The sequence below is a fragment of the Olea europaea genome, chromosome 12 (assembly GCF_002742605.1).
Source record: "Olea europaea var. sylvestris chromosome 12, O_europaea_v1, whole genome shotgun sequence".
NCBI lineage: Eukaryota > Viridiplantae > Streptophyta > Magnoliopsida > Lamiales > Oleaceae > Olea > Olea europaea.
The window spans coordinates 23,358,515-23,375,568 of NC_036248.1; the positions used below are offsets into that span (position 1 = coordinate 23,358,515).

The 17,054-nt window shown below is 35.4% G+C and overlaps 1 protein-coding gene across 1 annotated transcript; it reads left to right on the forward strand.

The window, feature by feature from the left end:
- Nucleotides 1-1,067: 1,067 nt before the first annotated feature.
- On the forward strand, nt 1,068-2,787 carry LOC111406805. Its single transcript, XM_023036177.1, has 4 exons — nt 1,068-1,152; nt 1,255-1,326; nt 1,487-2,385; nt 2,560-2,787. The coding sequence occupies exons 1-4, from the start codon at nt 1,068-1,070 to the stop codon at nt 2,785-2,787; spliced, it is 1,284 nt and encodes a 427-aa protein (XP_022891945.1).
- The last annotated feature ends 14,267 nt before the right edge of the window (nt 2,788-17,054 follow it).

Here is a 17,054-nt window from a genome sequence, read left to right on the forward strand (position 1 = left end):
CCTTTCGCTCCGGTATGGATTTTTCTTCCTGGACTGCCTCCCAATTTTTTCTATCATTCCACGTTCCAAATTTTGGTTGGGGGAATTGGACGTTTTCTGAAGCGTGATAATGCGACTATCTGTGGTTCACGTCCTGAGGGGGCTAGAGTATGTGTTGAGATGGATCTAACGAAACCACGACTTGATTCTTTCTGGATTGGACCTCCGGGACATGCTGCAAGCCATTATCAAGAAATTGTGTATGAAACATTGCTTACATTTTGTCAACACTGTCATATCCAGGGGCACTCAGATAGAACGTGCAAACGACTTAAATCAATTCAGGCCGGAAAGATGGTGGAAGACAAAACCAAAGGTGAGGAGAATTTGCTCAAACGAAGCTGAGTGCGCTAGGAATATCGACCTATTGTACACTTGATGGAGGAGGAGGAACCATCAAAAAATAATCTGCCTTTGGATCCTATCTCCACAAAATATCATGTTACAGATGAAGACGTTGAAATCACGGCAGGTAAAATTGGGAATAAGATTACAATAGAGCAACAAATGACTCATTCTACTGAGAAAGCTGAAATTGTGACTGAAGTATTGAAAGAAATTGGAGATTTGCCTAAGGCTCCAGATTTTAATGAAGAGGAAATTGAGTCTTTTGAACATATTGTTGTTGAACACCATAATGAACGCTTAACATTAGAGGGAAACACAGGAAATGAAACGCCTTTACAGGAGTTCGGTGATTATCGTGACATATTGCAACAGGAAATTTTTATTCAACATGTGAAGGAGGCTATTGAGGTAGAAGTGGGTATAACAGAGGAGCCAATACAGGAAATGAATGGGACCGCTCAGCCCCCTAGCCAAATGGAATTAAATGATTATCAACCTGATGTTTCAGCTGAACTATTGCAATAGAGGAAATCTGTTGTGACATGTACTATTCGTGGGGATTTGGAGGATGAGAATGGAAAGATGGCACAGGTCGAATACACGACTTCACAACGTCAAAGAAAGAAAAAAGTCGTTTTGCTGTCCAAGGTTCTAACACGCTCTAAAACTTCTTCTAAATGATGGACAAACTATTGATATGGAATGTTAGAGGGTTGGGAACATCCATGACTCAACTCAAGGATATTATGTCTAAATTTAATCCAAGTATTGTAGCAATATTAGAACCTTTGCACTCAATTTTGAAGATTAGAAGATGGACTCCCAGGTTACGTCTTCCTAATTATTTTTCAAATCATTTATTTAAAGAGAAATTCTGGCTTTTTTGGGAGGATGACTTATTATTTGAGGAAGTATCGGTTTCACGTCAGCATATTACCGGTATATTTACTAAGGAAGGGGTCTCTTGTCTAGTCACTATTGTTTATGCAAGCTTCTTCAAATTGGATGCTTCGACTTATGGAGGGATTTGGTTAATATGCAAGCCAGGACATACCTTGGCTAGTTGGTGGTGATTTGAACATTTTTCGTAGTGATGCAGAAAAGGTTGGTGGGATACCGAGACAAGATTTACCAAAGCGAGAATTTAACGACTGTATATCAACCTGTGGCCTTCAAGATCTTCAAACAGAAGCTATGATTTTTACATGTTGTAATATGCAAGAAGGAAAAGGATGCATTTGGGAGAAGTTGGATAGAATCTTAGTTATTAATTCTTTCTTAACTCAATTTGAAGTGGCTTGTGCTAAGGTTTTATCGAGATCTAGTTCTGATCATTGCCCATTGTTAGTTCAATTTTTGGCTCAGCAAGAACGTTATGGACCACCACCTTTTTATTTCCAGTGGATATGGGTAGACCACGCAGATTTTCTACCTCTTGTCAAAGAAAATTGGGAAGAACCAACTAGAAATTCACCTTTATTCAAACTTGGAGTAAAATTGAAGAGGTTAAAACCAATTTTGCGAAAGTGGAACAAAAGTGGTTTTGGGAATATCAAATGCCGCATATTGGAGTTAGAAGACAAAATTGTTAGGCTCGAAGATCAAGTATTAAATTTCGGTAATGTGCAGGATGAAAAGGAATTAATTGCAACAAGGCTTGAATTGAAGGACTGGATTCGGCGGGAAGAAAGCTTCTTGGCTCAAAAAACTAAAGTGAAATGGATAAAAGAGGGGGATGCTAATACCAAGTTCTTTCATGCGTCAATAGCCAAACGTCGGAAAAAATCTTGGAATTACAGCATGACTTTACAGGATGGATCAAAACTTGACAGCCCGCAATCGGTCCATGACGGAGCAATTGATTATTTTCATGAGCTACTTACTATTGAGAATGTCATACCGGAGATGGAATTGTTGAATTCATTGATTACACTGAGTATATCATCGGAAGATAATATCAGATTGTCCGAGACTCCTTCTCGCGAGGAAGTGAAACCTGTAATGGGAAGCATTCCATAGGATAGTAGCTCTGGCCCTGATGGTTTCTCATCCAGTTTTTATATGAGTTGTTAAGATATAGTTGGAGAAGATGTTTGGGAGGCTACGGTTGATTTCTTTAGTAGTTCTATGCTTCCCAATTTTTACATGTCAACCTATATTGTTCTTATCCAGAAAGTCAAGGTTCCTAGCGGCTTTGGAGACTTCAGACCCATCAGCCTATGTTCTGTGATCTACAAATGCTTCACTAAGGTAATTGTTAACAGATTGCCACCTTTACTTCGTAATTTTATTTCGAACGAACAAGGGGCTTTCATTGGGGGTCAAAGTATTTTCAACTATATTGCCCTAGTACAAGAGCTATTTCGAAGTTTTACAAGAAAGGTTGAGGTGGGAATGTAATGCTTAAAGTAGACATGATGAAGGCATATGATAGGGTTGAATGGAATTTCTTGATGGCAGTCCTAAACGCTTTTGGATTCTCTACACGATTTCGCTGGCTAATACAAAACTGTATTGATTCACCTTCATTTTCAGTGATGATGCATGGTACTTATCGAGAGTTTTTCAAATCTTCCTGGGGAATTCGCCAGGGAGATCCCCTCTCTCCATACCTATTTATTATTGCAGAAGAGACTCTTACATGCATGCTACGACAAGCTTGTTTGGATCAACGCATTGGAAATTATTCTCTCCCTATTGGAGGACCTCGCATCTCTCACTTATTATATGTTGATGATCTAATTATTTTTTGCAAGGGAAGCAAATCGTCTATTAAAGCAGTGGTGGAGGTTCTATGTATCTATGAAAATATGTCTGGACAAAAAGTGAATCACAAGAAATCAGCTATATTTTTTTCGAAGCACATATCCTTACCGAGAAAGAATGAATTACTCTAGTTGTGTAGCTTCTCAGAAGGGTCTTTTCCAATTACCTATTTGGATGTGCCAATATCTCCGGGCCGTTTGTCCATCAGACATTTTGAGCCACTGGTTATGAAAGTGAGAAAGAAAATATTAGGCTGGAAATTTTTACTCTTATCGATTGGAGGAAGATTAACTCTTGTTAAGCATGTTCTTTCAAGCATGCCTATACATATCTTATATGTCATGTGCGTACCATAGGGGGTTATTCATCAGATTCACTCTTTGATCTCAAATTTTATTTGGGAAGAGGCAGATGGTAAAGCCAAACATCATTGGGTGAGTTTGAAAAAAATTACAAAACCTTTGTCAGAAGGAGGCCTAGACATTCGTGACTTAGCAGAAGTACAAGTGGCTCTAAAAACAAGATTTGCTTGGAAAATTTGTTTCTCAGAATCTCTACTATTGACCTTCGTAAAAGCAAAGTATTTTCCTCACAACTCTTATAATGAGATTTAGATTTCAACTTTGAACTCACCTTTCTGGAAGAGCATAGCCAATTTGATACCTATGGTCATTGATAATTCAGTATGGCATATCAAATACGGAGATGTTAATTTTTGGCAAGATAATTAGTCTGGTATGCCGTGTTAGACCCCATATTGAGTCCCTTGACCATTTGTCGGATGGAAATGATCTGGCAAAATTCCTTTGGGTTCAGCTATCAACGGTCATAGGCATCTGTCACATTACATTAATGGGTTGGAGGCAAAGGATGAATTTTTGGTTCTCCAAAGCATCATAAATTTCGCAAGTAGGTATGATTATTGGCTTTTCCCCTGTTTTTATTTTTTGGGCTATTTGGATAGCTAGGTGTTGAAAAAAAATGGAAGCTCTTGCTATTAATTATGATCAGATTTGGGTTTAGTAAAGTGGTGGATTGGCGAACTATGTGCTAATGCGGCTAAGATGTCTAGGCTATCTTTGTCTGATTGTATTGTCTTACGTGCTTTGGGAATTCTGATTCAAAAACCGCTTAATAAAGTTACAAAGTTTGTATTTTGGATACCTCCTCTTCCTACTTGGGTTAAGCTAAATATTGATGGATGTTGTATAGGAAATCCTGGTAATTGTGGTGGAGGTGGGGTAATCAGGACAGATAAAGGGGAGTTTATTTATGCCTTTCATACGTTCTATGGTCATGGCACCAATACATGGGCGGTGCTAAAAGCTATTCTAGATGGCATTCACATATGTGTGGAACTTAATTTTCGAAAGATTATTATCGAAAGCGATTCTCAAGTTGTTGTGAATTAGTTCCTCAATAAAAGATGTACAGAATGGAAATTCTGGAAAGAATGGGAGGAAAAAAATGATCTTACGATGGGAAGAAAAGTGGTTTTCAGGCATGTTTTTGGGGTAGCAAACCAAGTTGCAGATGCTTTATCTAAAATTGGTCAAGATAGAAACACAACAGTCTTTCATGAAATGGTAGATCTGCCTATTGCAGTTACCAACTTGATCATATCAAATAGAAATCATTTTCCATATGTACGAATTTATTAACTGTTTGTCTTTAAGGTTGTCAATTTGCGATTTGAATTTGTACTCATAGTATTCCTCCGCCATACGTGCGGGTTGATCTATAAATTTTGGAGGTATTAATTTAAAAAAGAAAAAAAAGTGATTGCGTGTGACCAGATATAAGAGGGACAACGAACGTTGAAATGAGTAAAAGCATCATTATATACTTGATGATGAAGATGTCTAGATTCTAAAATCACTCTATCGAAGTCAAATATCAATGCATGTGGAGCACGAGATGAAGTCGAGACTAAGAGTCAACCGACTATGGTGAAAATGGCGAGATGAGGCTGAGATCGAGAGTTTGTGATGCGAACCCGCGTAGCTAGATTACTACGGAACCCGCAACGAAATTGAATCGGACCCAAAAAAGTTCCAAACAATTAGGTTTATGGAATTTAACCAAAAAATAATGAATCAAACAACCAATATAGTCACACGGATATATTGACCTTTTGATTACACAATTAAAGAAATCAAAATCCGAAATTTAAAGTTCAATTCAATAAACTATTGAATCTGAAACCAAGAAAATTACAAGAATACATTGACCTCATGATTACCCAATTTATGAATCTCACTTTCGTTGGTTGAACGTCACGAGAATTAACACGATAAGTTCGATAGATTTTTTGTGAAGAATAAGTAGAAAGCAAAACTTACCTCTTAATTTTCAATACGCAAAAAGTCCTCAATACAATGAAAATAACTCCTATTTTATATCATAACCCTAAAACCTAATTAAAAAAAAAAGGTAAAAACACGTCCAAAGATATCCTAGAGATAGTAAAATATTAGAATTATAGTGTAAAAAGGAAACTTGCCAAAGCTGGAAATTCAGTGCCAGCATTGGTCTATGCGACCGCACCGTGTGTTGCCATGCAGTCGCATAGACCACACGAAAAGTGTTGGACAATTCCCTACTTCCTCTTGTGTGATCGCATGAGCTGCAATGCCATGTGGTTGCATGGCTTTTAGTTGGACTCCTCCTTGGCCTTTTGACTTGTGTTGTATCCAAATGTTTCGGCCATCTTCCTTCCCACTTTACACTTGTACTTTGGCATGTTCTCTTCAATCTTTTGATCTCCATAGCTCGACTAAGCAATTGTGTGACTTTCATTAGCTCCTCGAGATCTTGAACATGGCTTTGGTTTCTTCCAATTAATCATCACTTCTTTGATAATTAGTGGCGCATCTCGAATCATATCAGTTTGCCATTACATCATCTCTCTCAAACATCTTATGTTTGGTTTTGAGAGAGAAGGGAGGATTGTATGAACAGAAAGAGAGAAAGTCTCAAATAGAGATGATGTGCGTATATATACTTTTTATTTAGAGAGAGAGAGTATGCATTTGGAGAGAGCGAGTGTACGTTTTTGAGAGCTTGTTGCGACAAAAAATATCCTTGCATTTGTTTTTTGGAGGGGGGGTAGAGTATGTGTGGTGAGAAGCCACTAATGTATATTGCATATTGTATATTGTTATATATTTATTAATTTGAATTATTACAACTTGATTTATGAAAGCATTTTATATGATTGTTAGTTGTGAAATGTGATTATTATAGTATAGTAATTGTGTATTCCTTAAATATTATACTATAAAAAATATATCAATGGGCTAATCATTAAAAGAAAAACCCATAATATTAAAATGTAAAGTCCATTATCCATTTAATAACAACACGATCCACCACTCTGTTATGAACATATTGTTCAACGCAATTAAAAATTCCAATATGAAATCTTTTGTTGTTAAAATGTTGGAACTCTACTATGGGTGTCATTTTGTTCCACATTGAAAATCTATCACTCTTATTGAAGAATAAATGAAACACTACACAAACAGGGGACTGCTTACTCTATCCCACAACTATAAGTTGAGACATTATGTATGCAACTAGCCTAGTTTCAAAATTTATGAGTCCAAGTTAAGTTCATTATGGAACCACAAAATGGATATTGAGATACTTGCACAGATCAAATGATTTCGACATATGGTATCGATCCACTTGATTAGATAGGAATTGTGGATGAAATGAAAAAAAACATTAAGATATGCATTCGCCCTAGGTTTATAAATATTCTTTGGGGCGTCAAAGAAATAAGCAATAGTAGCATAATCATCTGCTGTATTGCAGCAACAATGAAGATTAGTAAAGCTATATGGCTAAAGTATATACTTGAAGACATGGGAGAGCCATGAAGTATGGGTACAAAGATATATTTGGGAAAGCAAGTTCGCAATAGCAATTGCTAAAAATCCAATGTTACACAATGGTATCAAGTGTCACTTCATCATATAAGCTAAATCAGATAAAGAGATAGGGTTTAAGCATTGTTGGAGTGAAGAGCAACTAAGAGATATTTTCATGAAGGTACTTCCATGAGAAAATTTTGTATTACTACGAAATATGATTCTAGTTACTAGAAGGATCTTGCTACATATACATAAAAATTTACATAATGAATTATATAATGCCACATGACACTATCATTTGCCAGTTTAAAACATAATAAACTTTTTCATCTAATCTTTTCCATCCACATCATATTATGTAATCCATTATGTATATATTTTATGTACAAATAGCAAAATCCTAGCTGGAATAAGTATCAAGTGATATTATATTGATATTATCTCTGTAACACCGCAGATTTTTATGAACTGTGTATCTTTGGGTGTTATAAAGGCAAAATCGACCCACTTGGCAGCCCGCATCACCATCTTGTCACAGATCCAATCGACTATGATAAAAAGAATATTGTATTAATAAACAAAAGCTTACATTGTCCACTATCCATTTTAAATAGAGTATAGTTTTCCTCTTTATCTTATCCATTAAATTTGCTCTACAAATTTTGACTCAAGTGCTACTTATTGTTTTTAATCTAATCAACTTATTTGACATTACCATTATAAAACCTTCAATAGCATTATCCATTAATGTCTATCTGCAACTTCTATCTATTATCAAATATATGAATTATCAAATATATAATCTAATAATTTTTTAATATTATTTAATTAAATATTAACAAAAAAACTCGCTATCATGGACGTTGGTTATCAATAGTAAACTTCAACGCTCGCAGTCAGCCTTACCTGAACTCGACCCCTGAATTCGCCCTTGGTTATCACTACCATTTGTATCATCTGGTTGGCTTGCTCCAAGTTGAAAATCAGCGGATTCTCTCATAGGGGAGGGCCGAGGGCTCTTCCATGTTTTGGTTTCCTAGTACTAATAAATTATTCGAAGAAAGATCCCATATTCTTCTTTTTCTTCCCATCATTATGGATCGAGTCCCACGATGATATCAAAATATTATTGATGAAAAGAGATTAACGAGATAATGTTTGTTCTCCTAGTGATGCTTAAGTTAGTAATCATAAGATAATATAAGGTAATTTCGTGATGGTAGTGCTGGCAATGGATTGAGATGACACGAGCTTGGCTCGTCCTCAAGGGCCTAGCCGAGCTCATCCTCTCTTTTTTTTTCTTTTTTTTTTAAATTTTTAATTTTGCACATTTTTTTGGACTTGGGATCAACTACTTAATTTTCAAATAAGTGGAATTAAAATTGTTATGAACAACTCATTACATGTACATTTTAAAAAAAAATTGAATATTATTAAGAAACTAACGAAGTATGAATATGACGAAATAAAATATCGTTTAGCTGACTAGTTACAATTTCAGCACACTTATTTTGGATTAAAAAAATGAACGTCTTGTCAATCCTTTATACACATTTAAGCTTTCTAAAATGTCTTCTTTGAGCCGATTTCTAAAATCGAACAATGCTCGATCACCTGCACTAAAAGTAGACTCTGGTGCTACAGTGCTAATGAGAGATATTAATAGATCATGTGCAATCACAGAAATAACGGGGTATCTACGTTCGTGACATCTCCAAAAATTAAGTAAATCAAAATCCATTTCATCAGCTAGATCTACGATTCTAAGCATTTGATGACTAAAATATCTATGTAATTTTCCTGGCATTTCAATTGGATCTATGTTCGATGAACATTGATTATATGTAGGAGACGTATTAGAAGAACCTTCATCAAATCTTTGATCCCTAATATCATTAAATGAATTCAATATTTCCTCATCTTCTTGATCAAGATTAGTGGTAGAGGGGATGCAAAGGGTGATCTACTAACATTTACACCAAATCATAGTGCGTATAATTTCTACATTTCAGCTAAAGTATTCTCTAAATTAGAATATATGATAAGAGCATCAAAGTTTAAAGTATTTGTGATTTTTATTATAACATGTTTTGTACATTTCAAATTATACTTAGGTTCCATTACACATGCTAAAGAAAATAATATAGGTAAATCTTTCCAATATTTTCTAAATTTTAGTTCTATAGAAAATAATATTTCAGTAAAATCAGAATCATTTCTATGCTTCTGTTTGAGACCAATAAAATTAGAATTGGCAACCATGTTCATGTCTGTTGCATTTGAAAGGTTTAATTTTGTAAATTGATTTTGAATAAAGAAAGTGTTTTCACCCAAATGGGTTTCAACATGTTCTGTCAAAATTAAAGTGTCTAACGGTACTTCTGTTCACCTTATTTTGTAACAATTATTTTACTGTTGTGTAATGGAAAAGCTCATTAAAATCTCATCTTAATGAGATTGGAACGGGGCCATATTTATTGCAATTTATTGCGATAAAAAAAAAAAAAAAGCCCCATTCAAGAATATTTGCATTAGTGGGATAGTACACTCCAAATATATACCTAGATAATATATTTGCAGAATTATAAAAATTGTAAAAAATCTTTTAACTTTAAATGCCAATTCTCAATCAATATATGTCAGAACAAAGTTTGACTCATTTCTTGTATGTCGAAATTATAAAATTCAGTAATTAGTGTTTCATAGCCTTCACAAGATTTGAATAATAAGTAAGTTGAGATTCACCAATGTCCTACGGTTACAAATTATTTAGATTCCATAAAAAAATTGAGCAAAATATTCTTGAAAAGTTTATTTTCTACTAGGTGATATAGTGATGTACAGTAATGCATTCTAATTCTACCAATTTGTTTGCTAATATGTTTCATATTATCTTGCACAATTAAATTAAATAAGTTAAATACACAATGAACATGAAATAGAAAATAACCAAAATCTAGATTAAGAGCCTTACATAGTTTATTACTAACATATTTATTAACACTTGCGTTATCAAACATAAAACTTCGAATTTTAGATTCACAACGATAATCTTTTATAATTTGCATAATAACATTAAATATATTATTTGCATTGTGAGGAAACTTAGGCCCCGTTTGGTAGGGATTTTTTGTCCCAAAAAATTGATTTTTTGACCGTTATTTTACTATTCAAGTCGTAATTTTTGACTTCTTCTCTCACATGTGGACCTCACTTTTCTTCTAACAGTCAAAAAATCAATTTTTAAAATCTCTACCAAACGGGCCCTTAATTATTTTAAAAGCAATTATACTTTTATGTATTATCCAAAGTGGGTTTATATAGTGAGTAGATGCAGCTATATAACTTTTATATTAATTCATTCCCATATATCTGATGTAAATGACATAACACCACCATATATTCGTAAATTATGTATTAATTATTTTTTGTGCCTAACGAAATAATCAATGCAATTGAAATGAAAAGTGTTTCTACTTACACCAATGTACTTTGGTTGAAGATATGCTTGCATGAACTTTGTAGAATGTTGATTGTTCACAATGCTTAGCGGCAACTCAATACTGAACAAACCTCACGACTCCTTCATGGCAATTTTCTTCCACGTAGATCCATATGCTTAGTGTAGTAGAATTAATACCGGCATAGGAAATACCAAATTGAAGTTGCGTTTGTGCTCCTCCAATAAGTCCATGTTGGCTGAAGATTTCATATAGTGACAGTTGATCAGGGGAGTAGTTCCGATTCTCTTTTATCATGTAAATTTTGTTTGGCAATATTTGCTAATTGCTTTAGATTCTTGGAATCTATCTACTGTATGATTTGTGGAAACCAATTTGAAGTGTCCCTATAAAATGCATCCATAGCAAGTTTTCTTTGATTGCCAGAAATTAATAACAGCAAACAAGCGATCCGGTGCTAAAAGCCAATATATGCTCATCCATGGGACCATCAATTCGATTAAACATAAGGGATACGCTCGATTACATGCCCCTGTCAAGTGCTTAGAGTATATAAAAAACTCTCGCAAAGATTTTTGGCATTCGATTAACTTCTACAGTGCCCTTATTAGCAGAAGGTATACAAAAAGGAAGATATCTTAAAGAAGAGTTTATAAGCCTTTTTTGCTAAAATTTGTCATGAAGCCCCAGTTTACTATCGGCCTCGTGTCCTTTGTAGTTTATGCAATTTTATGCTTCGTATTATCAAATTTCTTGCCTATCATGTGAAAAATAGATGTCTGAATCGTTTGGAGAATTGCAACTTTGGTTTAACATGTTGTTTGCTATTTTCATTTGTTCATCTAAACATACGAGTAAAACAAACCTTAAGAGAATTTTTTCTACAATTGTGAAGTTACATTTTTCTTCAAGTAAAATATGTAATTGATTTTGAATCGCAATAGTTCCTTTTAAGTAACATTGACCAACAACATGTCTCAAATGGATGGGATATGTAGGCAAAATTGTTATTGAATTATGACTCAATTATTCTATCAATAGGATTCATCCAGTTGAAGTAACTAAAACTTCGAATTGAAGTAATCTCAATTTGTGAACTCACTGTTATTAAAAGAAAAGGTCTACTTAGGACTTTTAGAAGTTTTTCAATTTACTACTCAAATAAAAGTAATTTTCACAAAATATATTCTAAGCTTGGGATATAGAAGACGTTGGAAAAGGCTACTTTGATATAAAATATATTTTAGAAACATAACACAAAAAGAATTATGACATGTTTCTCATCACAACAAATTATCAACTAATATATTTTAGGCTGAATGATCGATGCACGTAGAACCAGATTCCGTTGTGTTTCTGTACAATTTCGCAAAAATCAGATAATTCATTATGTATATATTCAAATGAAAGAGATCATACACAACATAGAAATGGAGATGAATTTTGCGAAAATGTATTCTCCAGTTTCTTTACCAATTACGTTATATTTCTTGCGAATCATCTTCTATATTGTAATCAACATATCTGGTGCGAATAGAAATCAAAAACCAGCAACTACCCCTCCGAAAAAATGTATCATGAACTATATTTGTAGAAGATCAAGTTTCAAAATATAATCTGTGCCAAAGAACTAATATTCTCCAATATATATATTTTTTCATGTCTCATTTTGGAATAGTCCTAAAATGTAGAGCGTGAATTTGGCTGAATTCATGTCACCATCATTATACTTATTTCGGCGTCACTATTCACAAAATTCTTCCAACATTTACCAGATAAAATGAAAATTCTGTGAAAGTTCTTTCCAAGCAATACTCACGTTAGGACGGAAACATTTTCCTAATTCCGCCCGCATTGTCTTGTCTCGAATGGAGCAAGAGCCCGAATTTCTCAGAAAATCGGGGAGGGGATGGAGAACAAAGGTCCCTACCCATTTTTCTATTTTATTTTATTAGATTTTTATTTTAAGTTTGAATCAATTAATGATGTTAAAATAATAAATAAGTAAATGGAGAAATAAAACAGAAAATGTAAATATGTTATATTTAAAATTCTCTAAAATATTCACCTCATAAAATCAACTAAGGAGACTAATTTCTGTTGACCATCAATAGACTAATGGAAAATGCCAAACAAACATAATGTTTGACACAAAGGATAACACCACACTCACAACCGAGGCGTGGGTCCCGTTCGAATAAAATAATGTCGACCTCTCCATGTGTGTGCGATGTCAACCGTTGTGTCAACCTCTATGTTCGTGTAGCATAGCCCATAGACTAATAGGAAGTGAAAATAGAGATGGCTACGGCACGGGAATTCCTCGATCAAATAAATATCATACCAATAATTCAACTCACCCATCCCACTCTCACACCATCCCCACTCATTCTCTCTCTCTCTCTCTCTCTCTCTCTCTCCCTCCCATTTTCGATCTTCGACTTCGGCGAGTGAGTGAGAGTCGTTGCAATGATGATGCTACTACAGTGGAGTGAGTGTTGCTACAACAATGATGAAGATTTGGAAAAATTTGGGGGAATACCATATTTGATACTTTGTAGTAGCTGCACAATCTGATAAAATCTAGCTTTTGTAAGGTTTTAGGGGTTTGCTGCGGAGTCGTGGTTATGGTAGTTTGTCGTGGCCAACTGAATTTTTGCGCTTTTTGTGGAGGTTTGGTGTTTCTTGTAGCGACGATGGGTGTGGCTTTTTGTGATCAAATCTGTCTTAATTGTAGCTATGTGTGACCAAATTAACAGTAAGTCAAATACAGTCACTGTTAAGATCAACATGGTCATAGATAATCACATTGAAGAGAAATTTGATTGCAGTTAATCACACATAACAATTGCTTGATCACAAACAATGCACCATTATTGTCACCATATAGTACCCAAAACATTGCCAAAACCTCACCACCACCACCACACAGATAAACTCCAATGCATTATCATCATACGCAACGCTTGTAATTGTTAGGTGAGGTGCAAATGGTAGTGTAATGGGTTGGAATTAGAGATTATATGTTAACTGCGATCATCTGTGATCAAATTTGTGTTAATTGTAATCAATCGCGACCATGTCTATCTTCTTTGTGATTGCGTGTGACCAGATTTGCAAGGAGCACGAAGAGGGACAACGAACGTTGAAATGAGTAAAAGCATCATTAAATACTTGGCGATGAAGATATCTAGATTCTAAAATCACTCTATCGAAGTCAAATATCAGTGCATGAGGAGCATGATATGAAGTCGAGACTGAGAGTTTTCGATTATGATGAAAATGGCGAGATGAGGCTGAGAATGAGAGTTATCCATAACATCATCTCTCTCAAACATCCTATGTTTGATTTTGAGAAAGAAGAGAGGAGTGCATGAATAGAAAGAGAGAGAGAGAGAGAGAGAGAGAGAGAGAGAGATGATGTACGTATATATACTTTTTATTTAGAGAGAGAGAGAGAGAGAGTGTGTGTGTGTGTGTGTGTGTACGTTTTTAAGAGAGTGTGTGTGTGTTGCGACAAAAAATATCCTTTCAATTTGGTTTGGGGGGGGGGGGTTGGGTATGTGGTAGTGAGAAGCCACTATTGTATATTGTATATTATGGGTCTGTTCGATAGTGATTATGAAAATTGATTCTTTGACCGTTAGAAAGAAAAGTGAATCCTATCTGTGAGTGAAGAAAAAATGATGGTTGGAATAGTGAAATAATGGTCAAAAAATTGATTTTATTATTATTTTTTTTTTTGGGTGAATTATATAAAATTAATTTGAATTATTACCATATGATTTATGAAAGTATTTTATAAGATTGTTAGTTGTGAAATGTGATTCTCATAGTATAGCAATTGTGTATTTCCTAAATATTATACTATAAAAAATATATCAATGGGCTACTCATTAAAAGAAAAACCCATAATATTGAAATTTATAGTCCATTACCCATTTAATAACAACATGATCCACCACTCTATGTTATAAACACATTGTCCAACTCAATTAAAGATTCAAATATGAAATATTTTGTTGTTGAAATGTTGGAACTCTACTAAGGGTGTCATTTTGTTCTATATCGAAAATCTATCACTCTTATTGAAGAATAAATACCTATAGATAATTTAGTTTTTTATCATTCTTTTCAAGTTTCTTTTTCTTATAATTTAGTTTAATTTTAATTTATATAATAATGTAACATTAATAATATTTAAAATACAATAAGCAAGTTATACAGAAGGGAAAAAACTGGGATTGGGAGTTGTTGACACATAAAAATTCAGCCCAAATCGAACAGTCCAAGGAGTGAAACCTAATTGGAGGATCCCCAAATTAGATAGCCCAAAGAACGAAGCCCAATCGAACAAATCACGATGAAGGCCCAAATAAGGAGGCCCAAGAACGCGGTAACACCATCGCCCAAGTTTGCAAGTCGCCCAGAATCTGAGCGAATGGAGTGTCATACAGTCGCCCAGAGCTATTACTCTATTCTCGCCCAAACCTTCAGGTCCCCCAAGGTCTTAACAAACATAAAGCGTCGTGGTTATCAAGAAGTGCAGTTATCAAAGCAGTTATTAAAGCAGCCCTATCACGTTCCACGATTCAAGGAATTCAATCGAAAGCGGTTGAACGATAAAGGGTAATGGCAGCAGTTAAAAAGGCAGTTTTCATGACAAGGTGGCCATGACGAAGAAAGTGGGTAGTTATAGGACGATCAAGCAATTTTTAGAGCGGTTGATCATAAAGAAATCGTCCACGAAGTATAAAAGGGAGAAAAGACATGGAAGCAAAGGACCGAATCCCAAACTCTCGAACAGAGAACATGTAATTTTCATTTCCTTAGTTTTTAGACTTAAACACTTTTCTTTCAATAACTCGTGTGCTTGCGCCCCTTGGAGGCACGTTGTTTTTCATTTCCAATTGTAAAGTCATCGCCAATAACAGAACACCTCTTTTTGGGAATTTGTCTCAAGAGGTTTGTCCCTTACACAATCGTTTGATCCTTTTTAATTGTTAGTGACTAACCCGCGCGAAACAATTTGGCACGCCCGGTGGGACAGTGGTGTTAGGTGTTGAAAGTACAAAAGGGAAAACAATATACCTCAGAGATCCGATAAGGAAGCAGCAAGTCAGGGAGGAATCCAGTCTGTGATCGAGCGATATGAGGAGCAGCATGCCTCTCCATGAACAGATGGACAGAATCAGAGCAGTAACAGTCGTTACGAACCAATGACGGAGTTGAGTCCTCGAACCATGCGTGCATTACTTGAAGAACTCATGCAAGACGTCATTGAACAAGTAAATCTTCGAAGTATTCATAATATGGAAAGATTTACACAAAATAGGAATGTACACTATGACAACATGGCCAAACAACTAAAGACGTTGAACGAAACAATGAATAAGTTAGTAGGCCAAATATGTCAACCGGCTATACCTCTTACAAATCACTTTCAAACTAGGACGATCGTGGGACATAATCCCTCGGTCCTAAATCCGAGTCAAGGGGTAGAACCGCTTTCTGGTCTCTCTACTTCAAACCAAGGGGGTACTACAGTGTCAAATCAAAGCAATGGTAGTGGTATGCCTAACTTGGGGGTAATCCAAACGTGAGAGATAATGTCCTAAACAATGGAGAGAATATTCCACATGATAACGAGGGAGTAGATGTTCAGGCTAATGGTAATGGCCCTAATCATGGTAATTTGGTTGCCAATCAAGGACCAAACATCAGGCCTCATGCAAATCAACCAGTTAACCAACCTGTAGGAATTCCATATGACCCCAACGTCATGTTGAGGAACCAGATTATGGAAATCGTACAGGATCAGATGACTTTTGGGTTACGTCCCGTCATCAGGCCGACGTACACAAAGCCATATCCTGATTGGGTAGACCAAGAATATCCATGGCCTAGAGGGTACAAAGTGCCAGAATTCTCACTGTTTACCGGTTTAGGAGAGGTGTCTACTCTAGAAAACATAGGGCGATTCACATTGCAGAGTGGTGATGTAACCGACTACCATAAAATGAGACTTTTCCCTAGTTCGTTAACAGGAGTAGCTTTCTCCTGGTTCATCAACTTGTCAGCGAACTCTGTTCAAACATGGCAACAATTGGAACAGTTGTTTCACGCTCAGTTTTATAAAACTGGGTCTGAAGTCACTTTGGCCGATTTGGCGAATTTACGTCAAATGCCAAATGAATGGGCAGAAAGTTTTCTCCAAAGGTTCAAGACAGTAAGAAGCAAGTGTTTTGTACCTCTGCCCGAAAAAAAATTTGTCAAGATCGCTCAAGGCTGCTTGAGCTTTGATTTAAAAAAGAAGTTCTAGGACAAGGAATTTCCTGACCTTTTCCAGTTGAGTGCAAATGTGATTAGGTATGAGCGACTGATAAGAGAGGAAGAACAAATGAAAAATTGTAGTAAAGGGACTTATTACAAAGACCCAAATTTTGACGTTCATACCATCGACGACGAGTCATACGATCAGACCGAAATGTGTTTGGCCGAATTGGTCAAAGGGGATACATATACTTGTCCCATAATGGCCAAGCCTAGACCATCGGGCAAA